The sequence below is a fragment of the Eurypyga helias genome, unplaced genomic scaffold, assembly GCF_000690775.1.
Source record: "Eurypyga helias isolate BGI_N326 unplaced genomic scaffold, ASM69077v1 scaffold2195, whole genome shotgun sequence".
Taxonomy (NCBI): Eukaryota; Metazoa; Chordata; class Aves; order Eurypygiformes; family Eurypygidae; genus Eurypyga; species Eurypyga helias.
In genome coordinates, this window is record NW_010253189.1 from 69,114 (window position 1) to 93,731 (window position 24,618).

Here is a 24,618-nt window from a genome sequence, read left to right on the forward strand (position 1 = left end):
AGTCAGGTTTCTTCATCCTGGGATGCTGAAAGAATGGTTCTATTTTGTGTCTGCTTTCATGTGAGAACTCAGTAAGGAAGCGAGCTGCTGAAAACAGGTGATTAGTTACCAAAGGGAAGGTGTCTTTAGTGAAAAACCGCAGCACTCTGGTACGGACTCCAAGTGGTGTCATCTAGGGTGGTGCTTGTGTAGGTTGTGGCAGGGTGCTTAGGGGCGAGTGGTCGACACGGAGCTCATTTGTTGGCCCCTGCAGTAACCAACCATAGGGCTATAAACTGCATGTCTTTGAATTTGCTCACCAAGTTCGTGCAGTCATATACCTAGCACCAACCAAGCGAAATGCAGAGCGGAAATGGAGATGAAGGAGCCATCCAAGTAGGTTCTGCGACCTGGAGAGTCCTTGCAAAATCCCAAAGACACATGCAGTTAAGGCAAGAGAAGGGTGTGTGTCCTGGAAAGTAGCTGTTGGTGGTGGAAGAGGCCGAAAAAACCCATGAAACTCATTCCCTTTAAAATTTAGGAAATTAAAACATGAATGCTTGGGGTTTTTTTAAATCCTTTGTGAAGGGTTCTGGCTTGAACAATAGGCCAAGCTCTGCTCTTTGAAGCACACTGCCACACGCCATGGGACAAAGGCTGCATTTCTCAAGTGTGGCAGCTACAACAGCCAAATAACCATCTCTGGGGTCTCCTGACCAGCAGCATCCACACAGGGACTGTCAGCCCTCTGGGGACTAGTTTTCAACAGTGGTGTGTGAGGTCCTCACAGTTCAGAGCCTACAATCCCTCTTACTGTGTGTTGCTTTGAACTGGCAGATTTTGCCGTGCGGTTACAGACGTGGGAAGCGGTCAGCTTGTGCCTGTCAGCCGGGTGACCCGAGAGCCCCGTGCTTAATGGGACAGTCTGGGAGGAGAGTGATGGGGTTGGGTCAGTAATGCTGAGCAGATTTGCTTAGGAGTTGGGCGAGTGTGAGGGTGGAGAGACGGCAACCCTGTGACCTGCTTTCTCTATCTTGTTCCCGTCAGTTCCGCTTTAGTGGAGGAGGAGATGCTGGCTCTAAAGGACCTCTTGTTTCAGCCCAGGAGGCCCAAGCCCAAGCCATCCTGCAGCAGGCCAGGGTAAGTGGGAGGGCGGTGGGGATGTCTCCTGCAGCAGGTACCCATGGTAGTGGAGAAGGACTGGAATAGATGTGTTGGAGGTGATGTCTCCATCCACAGACCGTCTGCGGTGGTGGTGGTAGCAATAGCCTCTCATCTGAGATGGAATTGCTGTGGTTTGTGGTGATGACATCTGGATCACTTGGCCTTTTGCTAATGGGCAGCAGTGCTTATGGGGTTTTCTTTCTTTTTTTTTCCCCAGTAAATGGTAATAATTAGATGTCTTCTCACAGATGTAAGATGTTCCCAGCTCCACTAATCATAACAGGCAGACTGCAATTTCCTTTAACAGATTTATTTGGAAATACGTCATGAATATCCATGAAACCATTTTTTTCCCTCAGATGACCTTATTGATTGATGATCAAATAATCCCTGGGAGTGTTTGTTATGTAGGCTCACTGGTGAAATGAGGTTGGCTGTGCACATTCCCAGTATGACTCCTGTTCCCTGGCTAGATGTGTATAAAGCTGCATACTCATCTGTTCAAAACAAAACTTAATTTCTAGCCAGTACAGCTTTGAAACTTTCCTTCCATGAGTGCTTGCATGAGCCTTACCTTTGATCATTGATACGTTAAAAGCAAAGATGCAAGAGGCACAATTACAGCAGAAGGGAATGTGTGGGGACCCCACAAGTGCCCTCCTGTTATACTTACCCCAGTCTTGCCCAGGAGGGGCTGTAAGCACACCCTTGCAGCACAGGGGGAAATACAAGCTGGTTTAGGGATACATTTTGCCAAGGGGAACAGCTCTGGGGCCATTGCTCCTCTCCCTGCCAAATGCAGTCGTCCAGGGCAGAGCATAGCTGTGCTCCAAAGAGTCCTAAGCTCACATCTGTCTGCAGCTGGGATGTGTGTTGGGACTCAGCCAGTCTGTCACTCAGAGCTGTTGGCTGTTGCTTTAGTGCAGACTTTTTGGGCTGATCTGCTGAAATGGGCTAAAAAGCAATTTATTTCACCCTTGAATGAAATAAAGTCCATTGCGGTCTCCGCACAGCTGGCTGGCACATGCCCCTTTTAGGTTTATAAGGCGGATTTTGGCTTAGCTGCAGTATTCTGGTTCCACCCAACTCCCCTTTTACAAAGGAGTTTGATTTTACACATGTTCAGGTAGAGTACAGGGCCCTGATGCCACCAGCCCTTGCATTTTCCTGTCCATTAACCTTAATCTGAGAAAAATATTGGTGGTTTATGTTTCTGGTGTTACCTTGTCAGTCTTAATTTCAAGGCTGCCTACAGTTTTTTCCATCAGCATTTCATTTTTCTGGGAAATAGGGGGTTTGACCAGATGAACCTTTCTTTCATGAGAAGCATCAGCTTTCTCACACTTTCTGGGTTTTTTTCTCTTTTTTTCTGCCTGTTGAAAATTGTGACTGTTGCAAAAAACCAACTAACCTCCCTCCTCTCACTCAATATCCTTTTTCTCTGTTTTTGTTTTAATTTTCAGTTTGGGGGAAAAAATTTAAAAAACCAAGAAATCCTGGGTGACTTTTGGGCTGTGCATGAAAACTTGACTATTTCCATAAAGGAAAAAAAATCCATTTCTTGGTTAGCTTCAACCTACTGTGAGAAAATTTCAGCTGAAAACCCTGATACCAAAGCAGAAAGCGAAATAAATGATATTTTTTTCTCTGTGGGAAGAAAGGATATGGCAGGAATAGAAAAGGAGTCCTGCAGGGGGGGAGGATATTTTCTTTCCTTTTTGGGGAGTGGTTTTTCTTGTTATTGTTGTTGTTAATTGCATTATTAGGTTGATTTATTGCCTTAAAATTTGGCTTTCAGTAGGCACCGAACGCTGTCCCAGTCGGCAGTGTTTCAGAGCAGCTCCCTTTTAATGGGATGTTGTAAAAAGATGCCACATAATCTAGCATTTGTGCAATATTTATGCCATTCCAAGTGCAATCACGGGTAGATTTTAATTACTGGAGTACACAGATAATTACAACTCTCTTGAATTGTCACGAGGGAACAAATTGTCCGGGTGATGTTATAGAGTGTGGACCAGCCCCATTACCCACCATGGAAATTACTGACTTGATGCATGGTTACGTGACTTCTTAATTATTGAGCTAAAAGCCCCCCTGTTGCAAATAGAATTGTCTTTCTGTTTGTAGGATGTTATATAGTAACAAAATAAAAAAAGGAAAAAATATCTCCAAAATTGAACTCTCTGGACCATAAATAAATTTCTCCTAAACTGAAGTGGGATCACAAATACATGTGAGCAAAGCCCTATAGCCTGTCCAGGCAGTTTTTGATATTTATCTTCAATAACTCATTGCCAAAAGCATCCATTTTATTGTGTCTGTGTGTGATGATGGAACAACAAGGGGACTGTAGAGGCAGATTCTCGTTTGGTTAAATGCAGGCAACTCCTCGCCCCTCCATCTGCTCACGGTGTGTCTGTACGTACCTATTTGGGTTGTGCTTCATGTGCACGGTGCAGAGTGGGCGTAGGGGGAGGATGCCTACAGGCAGGCTGGGTGTAGGTCCAGATGTCCTCTCCCCAGACCCATGCACCCAAATCCCATCATCCAGGGAATTTGTCTGTTTTTGGATGCAGGAAGGAGTTGGTGGGGCAGCAAGTTGGATGTTCTTGGGTGAATTCACTGAGGGTATGGACATTGCTCCAAGGATTCGTGGCTCTTGGAGGGAACATGTGGCTGGTGGTGCCGTGGTGGCTTTGTCCCGTTGCAGAGACACCAGCTGAGCAACGTTTTCTCTTTCTGTTGCAGCTGGCGCTGAGAGGACCAGCGGGTCCGATGGGTCTGACGGGGCGACCGGGCCCCATGGTAAGTGAGTGGGCAAGCAACGATGGAGCAGACCTAGCTGGTGCTGGCTCTGAGGATGCTCTGGGTTACCTGCATGAATGGCTCTTTCCTAACATGGTATGAATCTTCCCTCTGGCTCTGGTGTGGAAAAATGTAATCAATCATATTCTCTGTCCAAAGGGACCCCCAGGCAGTGGAGGACTAAAGGGAGAAGCTGGAGATATGGGACCTCAGGTGCGTATGGGCAAACTGGGCAACCGCGGCGGGTCTGGGGGAAGTGAAAGCGTGGAGTCCTGTTTTGGAGGCTGTTATGAGGGAGCAATTCAGTAATCCAGTGCCAGCTGAAAGTAGGAAGGTGTGGGAACATCTGTTTTGTGTCTGTAAATGTCCCTCCAAATATCCAAATACAGACATCATTTTAAGCCAACAGTGTAAAATTCTGCAGGTTGTGGTCCTTCGCTGCAAAGACATCTGTGGAGGAGTCCTGTAAATACGAAATAGGTTGGAGTGTGGGGAGTTTGCTAATGCTCAGGAAATTGTTCTTCCAAGCCGTAAACCAAGTGAAAGTTCCCATTTCCTAATGGTGGGGGAAGTGATTTATCTCCACTATGTGGAGCTGCTTGCAGGGCAGTAGCTTCCTCAGGGATAAACGCATGCAATTCCTGTCCAGAGATGCTCAGTTTTGAACCTTTCCTGTGTATTTGGAACAGCAGGGCTCTGCTTGAGGGATTCACATCCCGTTTTGTATAGCTGGTGACCCTGACAAGCCCCAGCAGTGCCTGAGCTGTGATGCCAGCAGGCACAGGGTCCATCTGTCACGCCATTGGCATTTCATCCTCTCTCCTTGATGCCTTGCAGGGTCCACGAGGCATCCAGGGCCCTCCCGGTCCGTCAGGAAAACCAGGCCGCAGGGTGAGTGTCCTGGGAGCTGCTCTGGCAACTGCAGTAACTACGATTTCTGTTGAAAATTGTTTCTGCTGCCAAACAATTTGAGTGACGAGAGTGTTACACAAGAGCGGGCGGGCAGTGGCTTGTCCAGGACCTCTCCATCCATCTGGACAGACACACACGAGGATGGGAGTTAAAAGCTGAGCAGCGTGGGGAGAACTGCAAGTCCACGATTCCCGTTCTTCTCAGGGTTTTTTTTTGGCTCTGTGGTGTTGAGGTTGTAGCTGCATAAATGCTTTGGGCTGGTTTGGGCAGGCCCCAAGTCTCGGTAATGCGTGAGCAGGATCCAGTCCCTGGGGGTTTCTGGAGCTGGTATAAATCGCGCTCACTTGCTCTCTTGACATCCCCGATGCTGATTTTTATTTTACACCATCCTCTGACTCGTTGTGATTCAGCTTGCCAGAGGAAGAAACAAGAAAGTCTCTTGTATGACCCACTTCTGGCTTTCTTCAAAAAAAAAAAAAAAAAAAAAAATTTAGCTGGCAGACATCGTCATTAGCATATCTTAAAACGAGTTGGAGGATAATTATTTCAAATTAAAATCAATGGCCATGTCCCAGCGTCCCATGTAGTGAAGTGGCTTCACTGCCATTTGTCTTGTTAGCACCAGGCTGAGCCCGGGATGCTGCTCCTAAGCCAGACCAGCGTTTTTCCCCTCGCCAAGGGAAGCTGCTCCCCAGCCAGCGAGCTCCGACTTAAATCACACTTCACTCAGCCACGGACCGAAGAGCAGATGTCTCTGCGGTCCTGCCTTACCCTTTGTGTTTGACTTTGCTTTTCTCTGCTGCAGGGACGAGCTGGCAGCGACGGTGCCCGGGGAATGCCAGGCCAGACAGGACCAAAGGTAGCGTCACGTATTAATGTGCTGTTGGAACCTGCGTCTGCTTTTTAGCAAGCACGAGCTGAGGGACCGTGGACAGAAGGAGCCCACCTTGCTTGGAGGAGGTGGTTGAAACTGTCCAGCGACTCATATGAAGGCGTGGGTTCCACGTTTGAGAGAGGGAAAATTAAACACACACCTAGAAGGCAGAACAGCAATCTAATCTTTTTCTTTCCCTTATTTTTCCATGCAACTTTTTTCAAATTGCTGGATCCTCTTAAGAATGAAATATGCTCCCTTGGCTGCAGTTGTAGAACAAATACTTTGGAATCCCAATTATGAAAAACAAACATGAATGAGCAGTTGGAAGCATCCTAAAATGTAACTACCAAAAAAATACCTATTAACCGGGTGAGGAAATGTTGAAGGCGTGGTGAGGAATTTTAATGCCTTGTGTTTTTATTTGAGACAAAATCCCTTCATTCAGCTGTGATCTGCTGGTATTATCAAGCAAGAAAGAAGCTGTTCCACTGAAATTAAATGCAGAGAAAGTTTGCTCAGGGAATCGCGTATTAGAAGGTTTAAGTACTTTAATATGTAGATACTTAAAGCTGGAATAGGTGGGGGGTTTTGATACAGAGACAGGAGACTGCAAGTCATTTATCCAGTAAAACGCTTTAATGAGCGTCAACTGCCCTCAGAGGGGTAGATGCCTGGGAAGAAGAGAAAACAGAGTAACGAGCAGTGCTGGAAAAGAGAAGGAAATTTGCTGTGAGGAAAGAGCGAGTGATGCTCTAGGATGTGCTAAGAGGAAAGAGCTGCCCGTTACCCTGGGTGCACCTTGGCCAGATTGAGGTGTGCTTCAAGCTGCTCAGGTGCCATCGACTTTCCTTGCTTAATAGGTAAAGGATTTGTGGAAGGGAGGAGCTGGTAGTATTTTTGCATAGCACTAGAATGTGAAAACACAAGTGGCTTCAACTCTCTACAGTGAAAATGAGACTTTTCTATTGACTGGGTGGTACCCGCTGCCTTCTGCCCTGGGCATTGGGAGACGGTGTCACCCACGATTTGCAAACGCCCCCGTGTCTTCTCTCTTTCCTAAGGAGTTGAGGCTTTTGGGAAAAGGCTGTCCCTGTGCATTCCTGTCCCCATTTCCACCCAGAGCACAGCAGAGTGCAGCAGGGCACAGGTTTGGGGAGGAGAAGCCCTGTTGTGGCTTGCCATGGTTCACCATGAGCTCTCCAGGTACCGAGCCGGCGGAGCTGTGTGGGCACGGGTGAAAGCCCTGGGAAGGCAGGTTCCTGCTGCTTGCCTGTTCTCAGCACTATTGAGGTTTTACTTTTCCTTCCCCACACTTGAATTTCACACCGAGTTGGCTGTTTCCTTTGAGAGCATCCACAGACCTGGGCAGGGGATGTGAGGAGCACATTTAGGGGACATTTGCATGGTCTGAACACAGTGCCAAGCACAAATTGATGCACCCGGCCTTTTCGCAAACCTCATTATTTTGGGTTTGGCATCATGTTCCCCAGAAGGATGCCCAAAGCTCTGTTTGGCCCAGAGCTGTGTTTACAGCAGTGACAGGAGCTACTGGAGATGTGTAAGAGGAGTGGTGTTCTGGGGAGCCATCCGTGCCTTGGTTTGCCTTCCCAGTATCAGTAGTGTGGGGCTATATATCCCTTCTATGTCCCTGGTCTCACAGGTGGCTTTGTGCCTGCTCAGCCTGGGGTCAGCAGGGCAGGCTGCTCTTTGCAGGGTAGCATGGAGATGCCCCTTTCGCAGCACCCTTAAGCATCCGTGTGAAGTCACCAAATTTACTACCTGCTGGCATTTCTTTTTAGGTCAAAACAGATCCATCTTTTGCCCTTGACTTCATTTAGACAGTTTTCCAGAATTTATTTCTAGATATATTTGTTTTTTTGGAGCATCCAGGAGGGTTCAAAGGGTGTATGGGGTGGATCTGCAATAGAGCTCAGGGTGGTGTTTGGGGACTTGCTGGCAGATGTGGGAATACTGTTGTCCTGTTTGCTCATTAGTGGATGGCTATTTGTAACTCCATGGGATAAAAATAACTAGGTAATTAGAAGAACCTGTCCAGAAGGGAGATGCTCTGAATCTGATCATGAGAAGCTCTGAATCCACATGGAAAAACATTTAAAACTGTAGGTGCTGGGGGAAGAGGCAGGAGGTAAAATGACTTGAGTTACTTTCTTTTTTTTTTAATCTCTAACTTTGAAATCATCACCGGCTTGATGGGAGGTGAAGGCTGAATGTCTGAGGGAGAAAATCAATCCCTCCTTGACACAGAAAGGAAATAAATTGGAAAGTTATTCAACAGCAGGTGAAAACGTGCACTAAACTGATTTTTCTTTTAGGGTGACCGAGGGTTTGATGGCTTGGCTGGTTTGCCTGGTGAGAAGGGAAATAGAGTAAGTTATCTTCCGCTTGTCTTCTGGCCACTGTAACAAAACCTTGGAAGGGGGAGGTGCTGGGAAGAGGGCAGCAATTGCTGGGGATGAGCCACAGTGGTGCAATTAGGAGAGGGTGAGAGTGTCCCCTGAGAGCATGTGGGATGTCACGGCGTCCCTCCCAGGATCAGCATTCACATCCCGGGAAGCTCTAAGATCCTTCTGGGACTGCTTAAAATTGGAAAGGCGGGGGGAAAGGCTTAATAAAATGCAGACTAAAAAATAAAGCAAGGAGCGAAACCTGCTTTTAGACAGTGCTATTGTGGGTGGAAATTGCCAAAAATTTTAATGGGTTTCTTCTCTTTGCTTTGTAATTAAACAATAGGGGAAAAAATGCAAGAAGCCAGTTATTTTGGCAGGCTGCTCGTGCCTCCCCTCCCTAGAGAGTGCAGCCATTGCTTTATAAAGCAGGGGAGTGTTTGAACAGCGGAGATTGCATCGTGATTACAAGCTACACAGGAAAGGAAAGACAGTGCCTGAGAGAGATGCTTAATCAGCCAGAAATGGAAAAGCATGCCTTGGGTAAAGCAGTAACTGTGTGCAGAGCTCGAGTCGGTCTCCTGAAGGAGCTACAGCTCCTGCTCGCTTCCTCGACCCCTGCTGAAGTGCACCAGTAAATCCTGTGAGCTCTAGCCCCTGGGAGACATTGGTCTGTCAGTGCTGGAGCAGGTAGAGAATGTCTGCTGCTTCCGAGCGCATGGAGACTCAGACAGTGAGGGTATGGGTACCTTCAGCACATGGTGCAGACAGAGAAGTCAAGCCCAGTGCTTGGTTTATCGATGTTACCCACTCTTTTCCATTGCCAGAGCGTGTCTGCCTTCTCTGAACCTTTTTCTGCCTTTCCTTTGTAGGGTGAGCCAGGCCCCCACGGACCCCCGGGGGCACCCGGAGAGGATGGGGAGAGGGTAAGTCTCTCTCTGGATTCCACGGTCCTTTGAATTCGTAACTAACTCCTGTAAACAAGAAGCAGATGCAATGTCAGCCGGAGACGTGGCAGGAGCAGCCAGCGCTGGTGCGTCATCTGCTGCGGGGCGGCAGCACCCCGTCCCTGCGTCCTGGGGACGGTGCGGGTGGCCCTGGCGAGAGGGAAGCAGAGCAAGGGGACGGGAATGAAAGTGAAAAGAAGAATTGGTCTTTAAAGAGCTGTTCAGAAAACTCAGTTTTTGTTAAAAGAACAAAAAACCAACACAAGAAAAACATTCAAGAAAAGGCGTGCAGACTACCCCTTCTGGTCTTTTAAGATCCAGCAAATTGCAACAAGACTTGGGGAATAGAAATTCCGGACAGCTGTGGGAATCCGGGATTGAATTGTTCACTTCTCCTTCTGCACTGTTTAGTCAATAGTCAAAGGCCTTTAGCAAAACTCAGACTAAGCGGTTGCAGGTCTACAAGGGCTGGTTTAAGAGGAGAGATTGAAAATGCTAATTCCGTAGCTGTGAGGAGCCTGTGGTTTAATCGGAGGAGCGAGTATGGATTTCCCAGGCTCTAATCCCCCTCCACGATGTTTTCTTTCCACCTCTGGCTGTTTGTTTCCTCTGTAAAGCACAGATAATAACACCTTCCTCACTATGAGGCTGTGAGGATTAATTAATTGTGACTGTAAGTGCTCTGAAGTTGAAAAGGGCAAACCGGTGTCTTGCGGGGGAAGAATGAGAGTCTGGAGAACTTCAGCCCTAAAGAGAAAAAGAAGTCATTCGAGGTGTGCGGGGAGAGAAGCTTGGAGGGCATCACGGGGAAGAAGAGCATTGACTTTATTAGCGGAAGGGAAGGCTTCACAAGGGCTGGCTGCTGGGATTCATTTCCTGAGAGGGAGCCTCAGGTTTGGGGTGATTTAAAAGCAACTCAGGGGATGCACTATCTACTACTCGTGGGAGTATCGGTGTGGCATCAGCAGGAGATGGGAGTGGAGGGTTGGAGAATTACCCCTTTGCTGCCTCTGTTTTATCTGAGGAGCCCTAATTTGGCTAAATCACGTTCCCGAGGCAGCGCTCCCATGCTGGCTTGCCATTCAGTTTGGTACTAAATCTTGCGGTTATTGACTCATATGCCCTGAATTGTTTCTACAATATCTTGTATATTAGCAAAATCCATCTTTATAAACATCGACATGAATTATGAAGTAGCCTTACAGCATTTCTAATCCTCGGAAAATTCTGCACACGCAGTATTAGTCTCCAAGCTTATGAGGTCTTCCTTATGCACGGCTACCCTTTTATTACTCCAGGGAAGCTGGTTTTCTGTGTGATTATTATTTAACAAGAATGAAACACCTGTGATGTGACTGCAATATAACTGGTTTGTTCTGTCTCTTTTGCTGCTGCTCTCTGTGCCTTTGCTGCTGAGCAGGGAGATGATGGAGAAGTTGGACCCAGAGGTTTACCTGGAGAACCTGTGAGTATCTCCTCCGGTGTTGATGTGCAGCAGCACTGCTTTGGTCAAGGTCTTGATAGGATAACGGGGTTTTGGGTGTCCCATGTAAATGTAAAGCTTAGCTTAGATTGGTCTTATACTTCTCCTGCATGGATCCTTCTTCCTAATGTGTTATTTAGAGTTCGGGTAAGTAGGCTGGGGTGGAAATTATGCATGGTAAACGTACGTGAAATACGGGTTTTGTGAGCATCCATAGCAAACTCCAGTGAGAAAAGGTGTTGTCTGCTCTTGCGTGGGTAATGGCAGCAATTAGCCATGCAGTTCTCTCGCCTGCACGCTCAGTTTTGTGCAGCGTGAGTGAACCCATGAGTGAGATGAAGAGGACTTTTGCCCGGACTTCGGTGGGGTCAATATTCGGTTCACAGTGCACAAAACTTCCTAAATCTGTGGGATTTGGCCAGTGTTTGGTCCTCCACATGCTGCCTACGCCTGAGCAGCTGAACCAGGGCTAGTGATGGATGGCATTTCCAGTAGCAGTAAGGTTAAAAGGAGATGCTCCTGGTGATGGACAAAAATCTCTTGACCAACCCAAAAAAATGCTTTCATAGAGTATCCCACTGAAAAGAAACAGTTGGGTTGTCAGTTTGAGACCCTGAAAGCATTTTTTCCCCCCAATACCAAGTATTTTTTACTTTACTGGCAATACTAAACTCTCTTTCTGGCTGGCTGTGGATTTCTGTGTGTAGTACTGTTGTTGGCTGCTTATTTAATCCAAAATGCGTTTCCTTTGTTATGAAAAGAACATTAACCATCTATAATTTACCATCAGCTTTGCTTTCAAAAGGTCTTATGTTGTTGTTCTAAGGCCCAGCGTGATGGCCTGAGAGTAATTGATGAGAACTGTTGGACACACTTCATGTGAGAAAGGGAAGGGTTGGCATTTACGGACTCACTGGAACTAAATTATAGACGAGATGTCTGATTAACTTCTGAGAAAGATTAATCAGCCCAGCTATCTCCTTAGCACATGTCTAAGCAATAACTTACGGGTTATTAACTTCTTAAAAATGTTTATGTGCTCAGGTGACAGGGTAACAAAAGAGGAACTTAGATGATGATAATGTGTGCAGGGAAGTTTGTTTATTTCAGCAACATGAGTAAAAAATATCTGTGATGACCAGAGTAAAGGTTTAAATTGCATTACAGGAAACTTTTAATCATAAATATTTACATCCTGAATCTGCACACTTGTCTCTCTCTCTGCCCTGAGCCAATAGAGGGTCTTTCCAAATGTAATGGTAACTGAAACCAGTGATGGGACTTCAAAATTTGATTTTCATCCCATTTTCTTCCAATCCTCATAGCCAGTTGATACAAGCAGTTTCTGCAGGGTGCAAGGCTGCGGCCCGTGGAGGTCTTGGTGTCTGGGTCACAGACCCACTTGGTTGATGCATCCAGTTTTTGTTGCAAACTGTGGTTTTTGCAGGATCAAAACCCCTGCAGTCTAATTCCTCTGTCCTCTCTGCATCATAAAAAGGGATGTAGAATATTTGGGCAGACAGATAAAACTGCCCATCACAGTCAGGAATGATTTTCCTCTGTGACAGTGAATGAGCATTAAACTTTTAAATACCCCGAGTTCCCCTAGGCTCCCTGATTTAAGAAAGGGCCTGCCTTTAAGAGGTGAGCTTTCAGATCTGCAGCTGAGTGCACGCAAGACCCCAGCCCTTTCCTTTTCCTAGAAATCCAACTGAAGGCTCAGGGTAGAGGAGGTGCTGGGGTGAGATTTGCCAAAGCTTCCTTGCAAACAAATACAGTTCTCCTGCCATGTGTCTGCTTATTCAACCTGATGCCCCAATCCTACCAATTTCCCTGAAGATGATGCGAGGTTTAATTTGGTGAGAAAGCTAGAAATGGAAAGAAAACACCATGATACCAGGAGTCATGACTGATTAAGGTTTAAGAACCAAATGCGTGTGAAAATGTACGTTTATACTGCAGGTTGAAACCCTTTTCCAGCCTTTCTGAGTTGTATAGTTTGTCAATGATAAAAATTAAATCTGGAGAGGTTTTGAAATGCTTCCTAATGATCCATTAGTGGTATCCGGTCATTCTTCATAATAGTCCCCGGCTAGAATGACTTGGCTGCAAAGTGTTTTGCATTAGAGTAATCCAGGAGTATGATTAAATTAATTTTAGAAAAGTTGCTTTCAGTGGGCCTTCTTCCAGTCCAAAGAATAAATGCCTCTGCCTATATTATTTATCCTTGTAATTCAAGGATATGTGCGCACAGGATTTGTCTTACAGGTTTGTAAACCGAGAAAGCTGCTGTTACTGCAAAACCACCGAGGTCATTGCCGTACCAGCCCCGACGCTTCTCCGGGCAGAGCGATGCTCAGCCGTGCAGGAGCTCACCCCCATCCATGCACCAGGAATGCTAACCCTGTTTATTTCCCCCAACAGGGACCCCGAGGACTGCTGGGACCTAAAGGGCCACCGGGACCCCCAGGGCCACCGGTAAGTTCCTGGGGCTGCTGCCATCCTCAGGCAGGCAGCTGAGCTTTCCAGGCAAAATACCCTCTCCCCATTAGACGTTCAAGCAGATAATACAGCTGCATAATTTTGTACATCTGTGCAGCGAAAAGATGTAGTAGTCAAAAAAATTTATGGCTCAAAATCCATATTCTCCTCCATTTTCAGTCGCGCCACGTCCATTTACGGGAGCTCAAGATTTGGCCCACCTGAGTAAATATTAATGCCTTGCTCAGGCTGAAAGGCAAGAATGAGAGTTATTAACACAGTGGCTTTGCTATTAACTTTTGCCTGAGGGCTGGTGAGACTTTAAAGCAGTTTGTTCATATTTCGGGTGAAAGCCGAGGAAAGAACGTGACGTTTTTTATTCGGGAGACAGTCACCTTATCTGTCGTGTGCTGCTGGAAGTGCTGATGCAGGGGCTCTCTCCGTAAATCACTGCAGCTCGTTGAAGTCCCAGTGCTTAAAAACCAAAACCCAGGCTGCTGCTAGAGCTTAAAGGGGTCAGCGTTTAACAGCGGGCGTTGTGAAGCCCTTAACCCCTCCTGGGCTCTGAGGACATCTTTGCTTTTTGACCTCCTAGTCCTGCAGAAATTTAATGAGCGTTCAGGATCTGCTCCGAAACTGTCTCCTGTTGCACGAGCATCTCGTTACACCCAGATAAACTGCCCCATCGGGGCACCCCCAGTGGGACAACTCCAGTTAACCAGGTACCGCATTACCCCTCTAATGAAGATGCTCAGGATGGGTGTGACCCCAGTTGTGTTTTATGGTCAAATCCTCATTTTGGCACGAGGCAGTGCAGCCTCATTGGCTTCACCCGCTGCTTTGGTGACGCATTCGCATCCCAAGGAAGGTCTTTTGTCCAGTTTTTCTTTTCATTTGCTACCCCGCTCCTGCTCGCTGTCGGAGGCGATCAGCTGCGATGCTTAGCCAGGATTTGCTCGACCTGGTGCTGGTTCTGCTTCCCAGGCAGGTTAAACCAGTGGGGAAAACACTGAAATGACTTTTTAAAGGGTAAACTGGATTCATGGGATTGGCTGCTTTACCAAACAGCTTTAGAAAATTGTTGCTTTTTGACACGATCCAAAGGGCCTGCTGGTTTTTTGTTATTTCTTACAGCAGTTTCTCTGCTTTTGTGGTGCAAAATAACCAGATATTTTCTTAGTGCTGTTTTTTAAAATCCTTTCTCAGGGTGTGGCTGGAATGGATGGACAAACAGGTCCCAAGGGGAATGTGGTAAGTTTTTACTGCAAATTTCACAGACACTTCAGACATTATATAGTGAAATGTAAAAAGTAATCTAAATTAGATTTGCTAATTGCTTTTAGCCTAGTCTAGATTCCTATCAGAGCCTGTGAAAACCACAGAGGGTATCTTCCTACAGCAAATGGATGTTAATTTATTATAATTTCTGATGGAATTACACATTATTTCCCCGTGAAAGATCAAACATGTTCATCGAGATGTGTGTTGTTCTAATGAATATCAAAATATAGTCATTTAACTGAGGGGAGGAAAAAAAAAAAAATCTTTATGTACCTCATACTTTGTACTAATGGGATGTAATGGGCTCCCTGTGGAAGAGCCAAGGCAAAGCCAGGCTGGGTTAAAGCCCTGCTCAGCTCACTGGGGCTGCATGTCCATGCAGAGAAGTGAGTTTGCCCTGAAATAAATTCTTCCATGCCTATCCCACCGCAGAGAGAAGTTGTTTCCCTTTCCCAGGAGCTCTTGGTTACCATCAGCGGGTTAGAGAGGGTGTTGAGAGTGTGCAGGGCTGTGCGGGATGCAGGAGCTGCGGTGCCCAAGGAGGCACCGACTCCGCTCTCATCTTTCCTGCCTTCAAGCTCTGCCCTTGTCGTCCTTGCAGGGTCCTCAAGGCGAGCCAGGTCCCCCGGGACAGCAGGGTAACCCAGGTGCTCAGGTAAGAGAAAAACTCCTTTTCCTCAGAAATGATAATTCTGAACAAGCCTCACTCTCCTGCCAGGGGCAGGACCAGCGATAAGGAGATATGCTGGGAATTGTCTTGATGATACATCGCTGGCCCCAAATCTTCCTGAAAACGCTCCCAATTTCAGATCCCCCTGGTGCTCACCTGGCTTTCGCTGCCGGGATGCACAGCCAAACCCAGGTCCAAGCAGCCTCTTCGCCCTAGTCACATCTTGTAGCTCATGTCTGACTTTTAGCATCCCACAGTCCAGTTGCTCTGGAGCCAGATGGATAATACAGATGTCCAAGCCTTGCTGTCAGCCTTCCCCACGGCTCTCAGCAAGTCTTGCCCCTCGGACGATCTCTGTTTCCATCCCGGGGATGAGCCTGGCTGCACGCGATGGAGCGGTGGAGTTCTCAGGAGGAGGCAGCAGTGCAAAAACACAATTTTTTCATCTCTCGCAAGACATTCTGAGAATGAATGGAGCTGGGGAAACCCCCAGCCGTCGCAGGCGCTAGAATGATGCTCAGCTGAGGCACTGCCAAAATGCATTTGGAAGGAATAACTTGTTCCTTAATGACCTCTGTTTTTTTTCTTTTCACAGGGTCTTCCAGGTCCGCAAGGCGCGATCGGTCCCCCAGGAGAGAAAGTACGTTTAAATGCTGCAGCTCTGACTTAAAACAACTGTTGCCATTAACATGCATTTGCTACTTCAGCAGCTCCTTTGCCCCATATGCAACATCTGTTTGCAGCTGTGCCTATGAAAGTTTAATGCCTCTCATTCCAGACAGAAGAGAGACTAGAAAGCACGGTTTACCTCTAATTCATAATATTTGCATTCATTTCCCCTCTTAAGAGAAACATTTTGAAGGCAGCCTATGGTAAAATATTAGGAGAGGGCTGAAAATTCTCTTTTTCTGTGGGCTAAATGCCTGGAAGTCTGAGCAGGATGGTAATGGGAAGAGCCTGTGGATTTGGCTCGCTCAGCCGAGATCCCCTGCCTCCTCCCTGCTGCCCACCTGTGCCAGCTCTCACCGATGCCCTGTTGCTGTTGATGGGGGGTAGGTGCTGCCCTTGGGTTCCCCCAGACAGCCCTGGGACCATCAGGATTTAAACAAGGGGAACAGTTTTTGCTACGGAGGAGTAATTCTCCGGGTGTTTGCTCAGCTCCCGTGGAGCAGGGACATGGCATGCGTCCCAGGAGAATCCCCAGCTTGTGTTGGCAGCGTGGGGTAGACCCAAATTATCAATGATTCTCCTGCAAAGGAGCACATTAGCAGTTCTGCCAGGTAGAGGGCTCTCTGGTTTGGGAGCTGAGTTGCACTTGCAGCAGCAGTGACACTCCTTGGTGGTGTGCAAGATCAGGGGGTTGCTTAATTAAAAAGGTAATCACTGAATGGTGTTGAAGCAGCAAGCACAGTCAGTTGGGGCAGCTCCTCTCATCCTTTGCCAGTTCATCACCTTGCCATTTGTCAGCAAAGAATGGGCACTTCTTGGTCCAGTGATCCCCAGAGTTTGATATCCTCCAGCTCACGCTCAGACATGTTCAGCATCGTGCCCTTCCGTCATGACAGAAGCTTGATGCTTCATGTCCCCATGTCTCCTGCTGAGCTACACCCCATTGCTATGTCCTGTCTGTCTTTGTGAGGTGCTGGCACTGTGCTGTAGCATCCTAGGATGCTGGAAGACTCTGCCCAGAGTAATAAGCGGGCTGCAACAAGTCACAGCAGACAGGCTCGCCTCTCTGCAGCCTTTCATAGCTAGAGAAAGCAAGAAACGGGTCTGAAAAGTCCCATCCTCTGATGCTCTGAAGACTCTGACCATTGCAGCTGTTGATTTTCTGTTTGTTTTTAGGGGCCGCTGGGCAAACCTGGTCTTCCTGGCATGCCTGGTGCAGATGGTCCTCCGGTAAGTCATCCTGTTCTGGGGCTCTGCTTGGCACTGGGGCTGCGGGGCCTGATCCTGCACCCTGGGGTGCACCATGGGCCCGTGAAGTACGTGAGCCTGCACGGTCAGGCTCACTCTGCCCACGTTTCGGCTGGGTAGAAGGGGAGTTTGAGAAGCCCTGGCCCTGCTCTAAGCTTAGCACAGCCCTAGGTACTTCTCACCATGGATTTGGGCCTCTCTTTTCCCTCGTCCTGTCTCTCCTCTCTGCATTACGTGGGTTGGCCGCTCACCGAGGTCGGGCTGGGCTCCTGTGCGTGTGGTTGTGCATAGTGCAGCGCTGCCATGGGGTGGTCCTCATCTCGCTCGGGGCCGCTGGGCACTGCTGCAGAACGGTGATAAGAACAGGTTGAAATTGCATGTCGATGTTGTGTTCGTGCAGCTTCCTCCTAATCCTACTTTAAACATCATTTGCTCCTTCTCTGGAAATTGGTCTTAAAAATCTTTGGCCTTTAAACCTGATCTCATTTTTACACACCTCAGAGGCATTTGGCTTTACGAATGACAAATGTAAAATAGTTATATTCCACTAATGCAAATGCAGAGTATGGCAAAAAAAGAAAATGTACATTTTCCACCTTGGGATTATCGTTCCTATGGAGGGCATTTCCAACATTCATACAATTGTTAGCTGAGTCAACAGAGCAGCTAAAACAAAGCCCAGAGCATCTCTAAGGCTGTAGCTTTCGATGTGAAATTCCTACAGCAGCCTCCTGGGAAGTTCAGCCGGAGAAGATGCCAGGTCTGGTTTTATGCAGATGGAAGGCTGTGTAAGACCTCCGAGCTTGAGCGCGTGTGGGTCTGCGTGGACACAGGTCCTTTGCCACGTGTAGCCATGTAGTTTACAGTTTGTAGGTTTGTAAGCTTATGGGTTGCTCTTTCCAAGGACAAAATCCCATCCGTGTTCTCTGTAGAAGTTGGTCTTGGAAGACATCTGAAAATCCCTGAGGGCCTACAGCATCTCGCTGCAAAAGCCAACCAAGCTGCTCATCAGTTTTCAGTCGTAGAAAATTTGGAAATGGTGATGGTTTAGTGTGGAGTTTGAAACCTTGCTGCACTTCCATTTTGCCTCCCCCGGGGTGCAGATACCAGGACCTGAAGGCAAGCACGGTTAGCTCTGACCCTCTTTCTGCCCTGATGGTGCCGTTTAAACTCGCAGGAGAAATTCAGGTTGCGTTTTCTCCGACGTTTTGTTGATGGAGAAATGACAGCTGTCATTTTGTTTCTTTATCAAACCAGGGTGCTTTATGAAATCCGGCTTGGCTGACATTCCTGTTCCAAAGACTGATGATGGAAAATAGTCTCATGATTTTACTTGTTACATTGCTAGGAAGTGATTTGTGTATTTAGTCAGGAGTTTGTAAGTAAAGAAACCTTTGAGTGCAGAAGGTCTTAGTGGCTTTAGAGCAGCTGGATGTGCTCTCATCATCTTTATAAAAGAAAAGGTCCCTGGGTGTGCAGCAAGTGCCCTCGCCGCAGGGTCTTATTGCTTTTGTACAGATATTGCCGACCAAAGAGTCATCTTCCATCCTGGCCCCATTTTTGGTTCCGAAAATCAACACTAAAAACTACTTTCATGGATTTTTTCCCCCATTTTTCTCTAATCCTTGAAGCTCTATCTGAAGCAATTCACGCTTTTGTTTTCTACTGACTGCAATCCCAGCAAAAGGCTTCTAAAGGCTGTGAATGAGGATGTGTTGGACTCTCTTGGATGTTGAGTTATTCAGCATCAAATCCCAAGAGGAATGCTGGCCAGCATCCAGCCAGCCGGCGTCTACGGGATGCAGGTTAGCTGAGTGTTTGTCATGAGATCTTGTAACGGACTCTAGGAATTAGGAAATTAATGAGGGGCTCTGACCAGTCTGGGCATCTTGTGACCTTCACAAGTTTGCCAGCATAGGGAGTTAATTTTATCTGTTTTTCTATCTGCACAATTTATATGCTGTTTGCTGCTGAACTCGCTGCGGTGTTCTAGTGTGCGAAGAACATTGCAAAATGGTTTGTGCTCCTCTGCCAAAAGCTGGTGACAAGTAAAAATGTAAAATAACCAGGTAGATACCACCAAATACCCAAATGCAGTGCTCTCTCCCTTTTGGGGAAAGCTTACTCTTGCAGGTTGGCTTCAGGGGGCCTGTTTGGATCAGGAAGAGCTTCCTGGAGAGCAGCGGCTCTCTTACAAATAAATCATAGCTGCCTGAGCAAGCTTGTTGGCTTCTGAAGTGTTAGATATGCACTAAACCCTCTTCTCTTTGTCTTTTTTTGTTACTAGGGTCATCCTGGCAAGGAAGGTCCTCCCGGAGAGAAGGGGAGTCAGGTAGGTGTCAACAAGATCCTTGTCACTTCTAAGGGTAAGGTCACAGTAGCTGGATGGAGACAGATCTCCATGGGTTCTGGGAATGGCTGGGCAGGCAGGGTGTGTGGGTCAGTGGAGGTGCTAAGGAGCAAACTCTCTTGAAATTTGAAAGCTGAGCCCGTCTTTCGTCTGCTTGGGAGTTGCTTCTGGTGCTTGGGCTGGTCTTTTCTCGACTCCTCCCAGCTTTCCTGGCAAGCAGTGCTCCACAACCCAGCAGATGTGAACACTGAAACTGTGAAGGAAAGCCTTCTTTTAATCAGACACAAATAAATATTCGTCGTGGCACAGAGAGCGCAGAAAATAACTTTTTGTATTCCTGGTCTTCCTTTTTCTTCCTTTTCCCCTCAAAGTCCCTCTTTAACAATATATTTGAGAATATTGCTGGAGGGCAGAGCCCTTGAATTACACTTTCATCCGTCTGTCTGGGAGATTTACCATCTGCATTCCCGCTGTGTCCCATTCAGTTGAAAAACATTACATTTGTCGAAAGTCCTTGATGAGAGCGCAGTCGGTTTGATGGACGTCCGCTCGAGCCTTGCACGGAGCACAACCCGCGGCCGTTTGTCCAGATGGCATCGCACGAGGCTGACAGTTCAAGCATTGGCCTCTGCAGAATAGGAGAAGGCAATAAGCATTTGTGCTGATGTTCCCTGTGCTGGGAGGCGTTTAGCAAACATCAGGGAAGTGATCTCAGAGCAGCACTGGTGCTGCAGGTCTCCTCCAGCCGACACTTGTGCGAGGTCTGGGATGCTGGTGGACCTGTTGGCTCCGTCTGGCTGGAAAAAATTGTCCATCTCAGGCTGGGAGAAGTGGAAGGGTGTTTGTTTAGTTAGGGAATTGAGCAGAATAAGAGCCAACTGGGTTCAATAAAGAATGTGATTTATTCACAGGTATAAGACAGCGTGGCAGCGAGGGTGGGGAGGAGAGATTTTGCAGGACATGTATCAGGCGCCGTATCCATCGCCAGCTTGTGGTGTCCGTGGGGATTTGCAGCTTTTGGTGCCAGAAAGGAGCTTTGTGAGCATCTCCTCTCCCACAGAGCTAAGGCCAAAAGACATCTCCCTGGGGCTTGTGCCTCAAGCAGTAACTCCTCTCTGTGATCATTATTGTCACAAGCTTTGCTGTGTTACTGCAAACCAGGATGGTTTGGAAGTGGGGAGACAGCAGAGCAAGGAAGTGTTGGCTGGATGAGGCTTGGAGCAACCTGGTCTAGTGGAAGGTGTCCCTGACCATGGCAGGGGGTGGGACTGGGTGGTCTTTAAGGTCCCTTCCAACCCAAATCATTCCAGGTTCTTCCTTTCTCAGAGAACTTTCTCTTTCCTGTAGTCCAAAACACAAATCATCCAACACTGTGTATAAATCCCTTTTCTGGCAACTTGCTGCTCTCCTGACTCTTCTCATCCTCTTTTCCTCTCATACACATCTTTGCCGTTGGCTCAGCCCCGTGCACCTGCTTGAGGTGACATTCCTGTAGCTCTCTGTGCTATTTTGTGCAGTTTTCCAATGGCCATTTCCACCCAATCTGAAACAGCCAGATGTCTGGGACATTTGTTTTCCACACACTCCATTGCTGCACCTTCATGCTGATTTTTGATGTGTATTTTTCCTGTTTGCATTTTTTCACCCCAGGGTCCACCGGGTCCTCAGGGCCCCGTCGGTTATCCAGGACCACGCGGAGTCAAGGTAAGGAGGACGCAGAGACGGTGTCCGTGGCATTGCTTGCTCAGATCGAGTTCTCAGCTTGTGGATAGTGCCAGTGGGGCACAGACGACCTACCACGGCACTTAGGGCTGCCTCGGTGACCAACTGTATTTACTGCTGGAGCGCAAGCCTTGGTCCAGCATCTTCTCTCAGGCTACAAGGACTACAGTCCCCTGCTCTCCAATAACCCTTCCTCAGCGCTTTAGAGAGATTTCTCCTTTAATTCTTCATGAGCATGGCTCAGTCCCATTCCAATCGTTTCCAGTTTACAACCAAAGTAAATCTCAGCCAGAATGTGAAGACTTTAACAAGGCTTGTTAATAAAACAAAACAGCCTATTACTAAAACAAAGCAAGCTTTTCATGCTCCTGATCCAAAACCTTGTTAGACGAAGCTTGTGCGTCTCAGCAATGCGCTTTTTCACTAGATTGAATTCCAGCTCTTTCCTCGCTCCCGCTGCCTGCAGCGCTTGCATGCTGATAAGAAGGCGGTGGGTATTTCCCCCCCCACCCATTCAGCTGTGGCTTTTATGCCCATCAGGATGTATTAGTTCAGGTGCAGATGCATCCTGTGTCCCAAAGGTCCGATGAATCTGCAGGGATCTGTGCTAGTAGATGCAAACACAGCTTGGGGACTCACTATAGGTGAAGTTAAACCCTCTTAAAACCCTTTGTATATTTTTTCAGTAGCAGAAACCCATTTGCTGTTCTGCCTTCAGAATTAAGCGGGATGTATTTAGCCAAAGCGAGCTTCCATCTCGTTTCTTGCAGGGTTGCAGATTGAGACGTAGTGGTCCATTAGGAATGGTTTGCTGTTGTGTTTACCGCTAAAGTGGAACTGTTCCACATTAGAGTGATCTAGGGAAAGTGTGTCATGCACCAGCCCCGTGGTGCATACAGACAAGGCTTTGCTTCCTACGAGCAGTGTTCTATTAACTGCATGAGCCTCCAGTTCGGAAAAAGATGTGTCTCATTGGGTTTGAAGCTATAAATAACTTTCAGATCTTGCCGTGCTTACTAGAGCCCTCTCCTGCTGCACAAATTGTGATGTACTTTTAATTATACTTTTTCTTGACGTGCTAAGGGGAAGAAAACATTTAAAATACCACAAGCAAAATATTATTCTTCCAAAGAAGAACTCTTCTGTTGTTTATTGTGAGATTTGCATTGCACAGCACAGCTGGTGTAGATACCTGAGGGTGACATTTTATTCTAAGAGGCAGGATGTATTGGGAAGTGCGAGGGTCCAACAAGTTTGGGCTGGTGGCATAGCAGGGGAGAAGATCCTGACCACGCTCATCATCTCTGGGCTGAACACCATGGACTGTTTGCCCTGGTGAAGCTTTGGAGGGTTTCTGTACCCTGTCATAAATGCCCACACAGGTCACATTACTTTTTTTTCTGCCTTTTGGTGCCTAAATGCACTTTAAAAAAGATAGTGCATGCACAGCGGTGAGCACCATGATACAAAGAGCCAAGGTTAACCTTGGGGGTGTTAGACATGGTGCTGGTATCTGCTGCAGAGCACCACAGAAACCTCTGGCCATGTGCTCAGAGATTTAAAAATGGATTCACATCCCAAGTGTCCATAAACAGCTCGAGCACTGTATTTGCTGTGAATACTCGAGTGAGCTCAGCATGCTGGCAATGTGTTTGTGGAAGTGGGATTTTTTTGGAAAATCTATGCAGAAAAGCTTTGCATGGGGAGTTTTATCCCTGGAAACATAATTCCTGGGCAGGGAGTGGCCAGAGATCACCAACCCCACATGCCAAATCGTCAGCAGAGGTTTGTGACTGTCAGGTACTCGCTGGTGACCCAAAAGCCAGATGTCAGCGGCCGATACTTGATGAGCAGTATGTGTAGGAACATCACAGTTTGTGGAGATACCATTGTCAACATTGGAGGAAGCAAAAATCACCGTGATTAGTGATTCTTCACTCAAGCTTACCTGTACACTTATTTTGTTTTATCTCCTGCAAGGGAGCAGATGGTGTTCGTGGATTGAAAGGCACCAAAGGTGAAAAGGTGAGTTAACACTGCAGGTTTGGATTGATTTTCTGCAGCCTCTGAACATTTTTGCAGACTCATCCCGCAGGGTGCTGCCCATGACATTTTCTCCTGTGCAGGGGTTTCTCTTAGACGAGCAGGGGGCTGAGCACCCAAAGGACTCGTAACCTCTTTATTTTGGGAGTGGGCACGGGCTGGGTACTTGCTGTGATGCTCTGCCTCATCTTGACTGGGACCTTGGCAGTAAACGAGCCTCTGTGACGTGCTCAGGTTTTGAGCTGTTTGCTGGGGCCAGCTCAGGGCCCGGCATCAGGGTGATTTCCTCCTGACAAATCTTGCAGCTTGAGTGATTCAGTGGAGCTGAAGGGCTTGTGGTGTGTTACAGCTGGTTAACAGTGGATGGGATATGCTGCCCAGCCGGTCATCAGAGCAGCCCGTGAAAACCCAAGTCAGTAAGACAGTCAACACAGTATCTGCGTGTCGCAAAGGTGCAATTGGTTTCTCCCAGAGGAAGAGCTAGGAGGTGGAGGAAAATCTTGCCCTGTCCCATAAACAGATCCGTGCTCCTTCATTCTTGCCCCCAGCAATTCGGCAGCAAAGCCAGCAGGTTTAGCTAGGAAATCCTGGCAGGCACCTTCCAAACTTTAAAAGTCTTTCTAGGAACTGTGTCTTCATCGCCTATGAGAGATTTGCTGTAGGATGAAATACATTATTGATTTGAGCGCTGCAATTAAACCTTCTTGGCTGAAAGAAATACTACCACTGTCCTAGAGGTTGCCTCGAAGCATGGTGTAAAACATCCTCCATGAAGACAGAACCAGTTGTACTTCAGAAATAATCGGTTCCCAGTACTGGCAACGTGTTGTTACTCACATCAGGCCAGATTTGTGCTCCTGATTCACTGCCAGGACGGGATGTTGGGAATACTTGCTGTGATCCCTTGGGGACCTCAGCAGTCACAGACTGTCTGGGTTTCCATTCCCATTTGTGCATGCCAAAGACTTACAGAAGCCAATGTGACGGGCAGGGCAGGAACCGAATCTTGTTCTCCCCAGGTAGGGGCCATGCAGTGGGGCTGGGGAAGTCTTTTTTCTTTTTTTCCATCTATATACCTTGTCTGCTTTTTCCCCTCTCTGTTATTTAGGGTGAAGATGGCTTCCCTGGGTTCAAAGGTGATATGGGCATCAAAGGAGACCGGGTAAGAGTCTAAAACTGCTGTGAACTTTGCCTTTCAAGCCTGTGCTTTATTGTGCAGATGTAGCTGAGGGTGAGCAGCAAGGTGGGCTGCTGTCAGAGTCCTAGCACGTCCGATCTCGAGGCGGGAACTCAGGAATTTCATGTTCACCTCAAGAACAGCAACTTTAAATCCCTAAATTTGCTAATCCCATTTTGAAGGTAAAATAAAGCTGAGTGATGATAGAGGGCCCTCTCTGGCTGCTTTGACTGCTGGGAATACAGTGTGATTCAGCTGTATCGTATATTTATTTCTACTATCTTTTTTCCCCTGTAATATTACATCTAGGGTCTGGTAAGCATTTTTATTTGCTGAGCTTAATGTGCTTCCATACCATCAGTGTGCAGTGTAAAGTTACTGGGAACACACTGTAATAGAAAC

General features: G+C 47.4%; 1 protein-coding gene across 1 annotated transcript in view; it reads left to right on the forward strand.

Moving 5' to 3' along the window:
• LOC104510349 (collagen alpha-1(V) chain) overlaps positions 1–24,618 on the forward strand; it is a 115,039-nt gene that overhangs the window by 52,065 nt on the left and 38,356 nt on the right. The window contains exons 12-28 of the mRNA XM_010152568.1: positions 1,027–1,119; positions 3,895–3,951; positions 4,111–4,164; positions 4,789–4,842; positions 5,669–5,722; positions 8,074–8,127; positions 9,018–9,071; positions 10,513–10,557; positions 13,000–13,053; positions 14,263–14,307; positions 14,939–14,992; positions 15,603–15,647; positions 16,853–16,906; positions 19,212–19,256; positions 20,925–20,978; positions 22,977–23,021; positions 24,148–24,201. Coding sequence (XP_010150870.1) covers positions 1,027–1,119; positions 3,895–3,951; positions 4,111–4,164; positions 4,789–4,842; positions 5,669–5,722; positions 8,074–8,127; positions 9,018–9,071; positions 10,513–10,557; positions 13,000–13,053; positions 14,263–14,307; positions 14,939–14,992; positions 15,603–15,647; positions 16,853–16,906; positions 19,212–19,256; positions 20,925–20,978; positions 22,977–23,021; positions 24,148–24,201 — 915 coding nt within the window. The remainder of the gene's footprint in view (positions 1–1,026; positions 1,120–3,894; positions 3,952–4,110; positions 4,165–4,788; positions 4,843–5,668; positions 5,723–8,073; positions 8,128–9,017; positions 9,072–10,512; positions 10,558–12,999; positions 13,054–14,262; positions 14,308–14,938; positions 14,993–15,602; positions 15,648–16,852; positions 16,907–19,211; positions 19,257–20,924; positions 20,979–22,976; positions 23,022–24,147; positions 24,202–24,618) is intronic.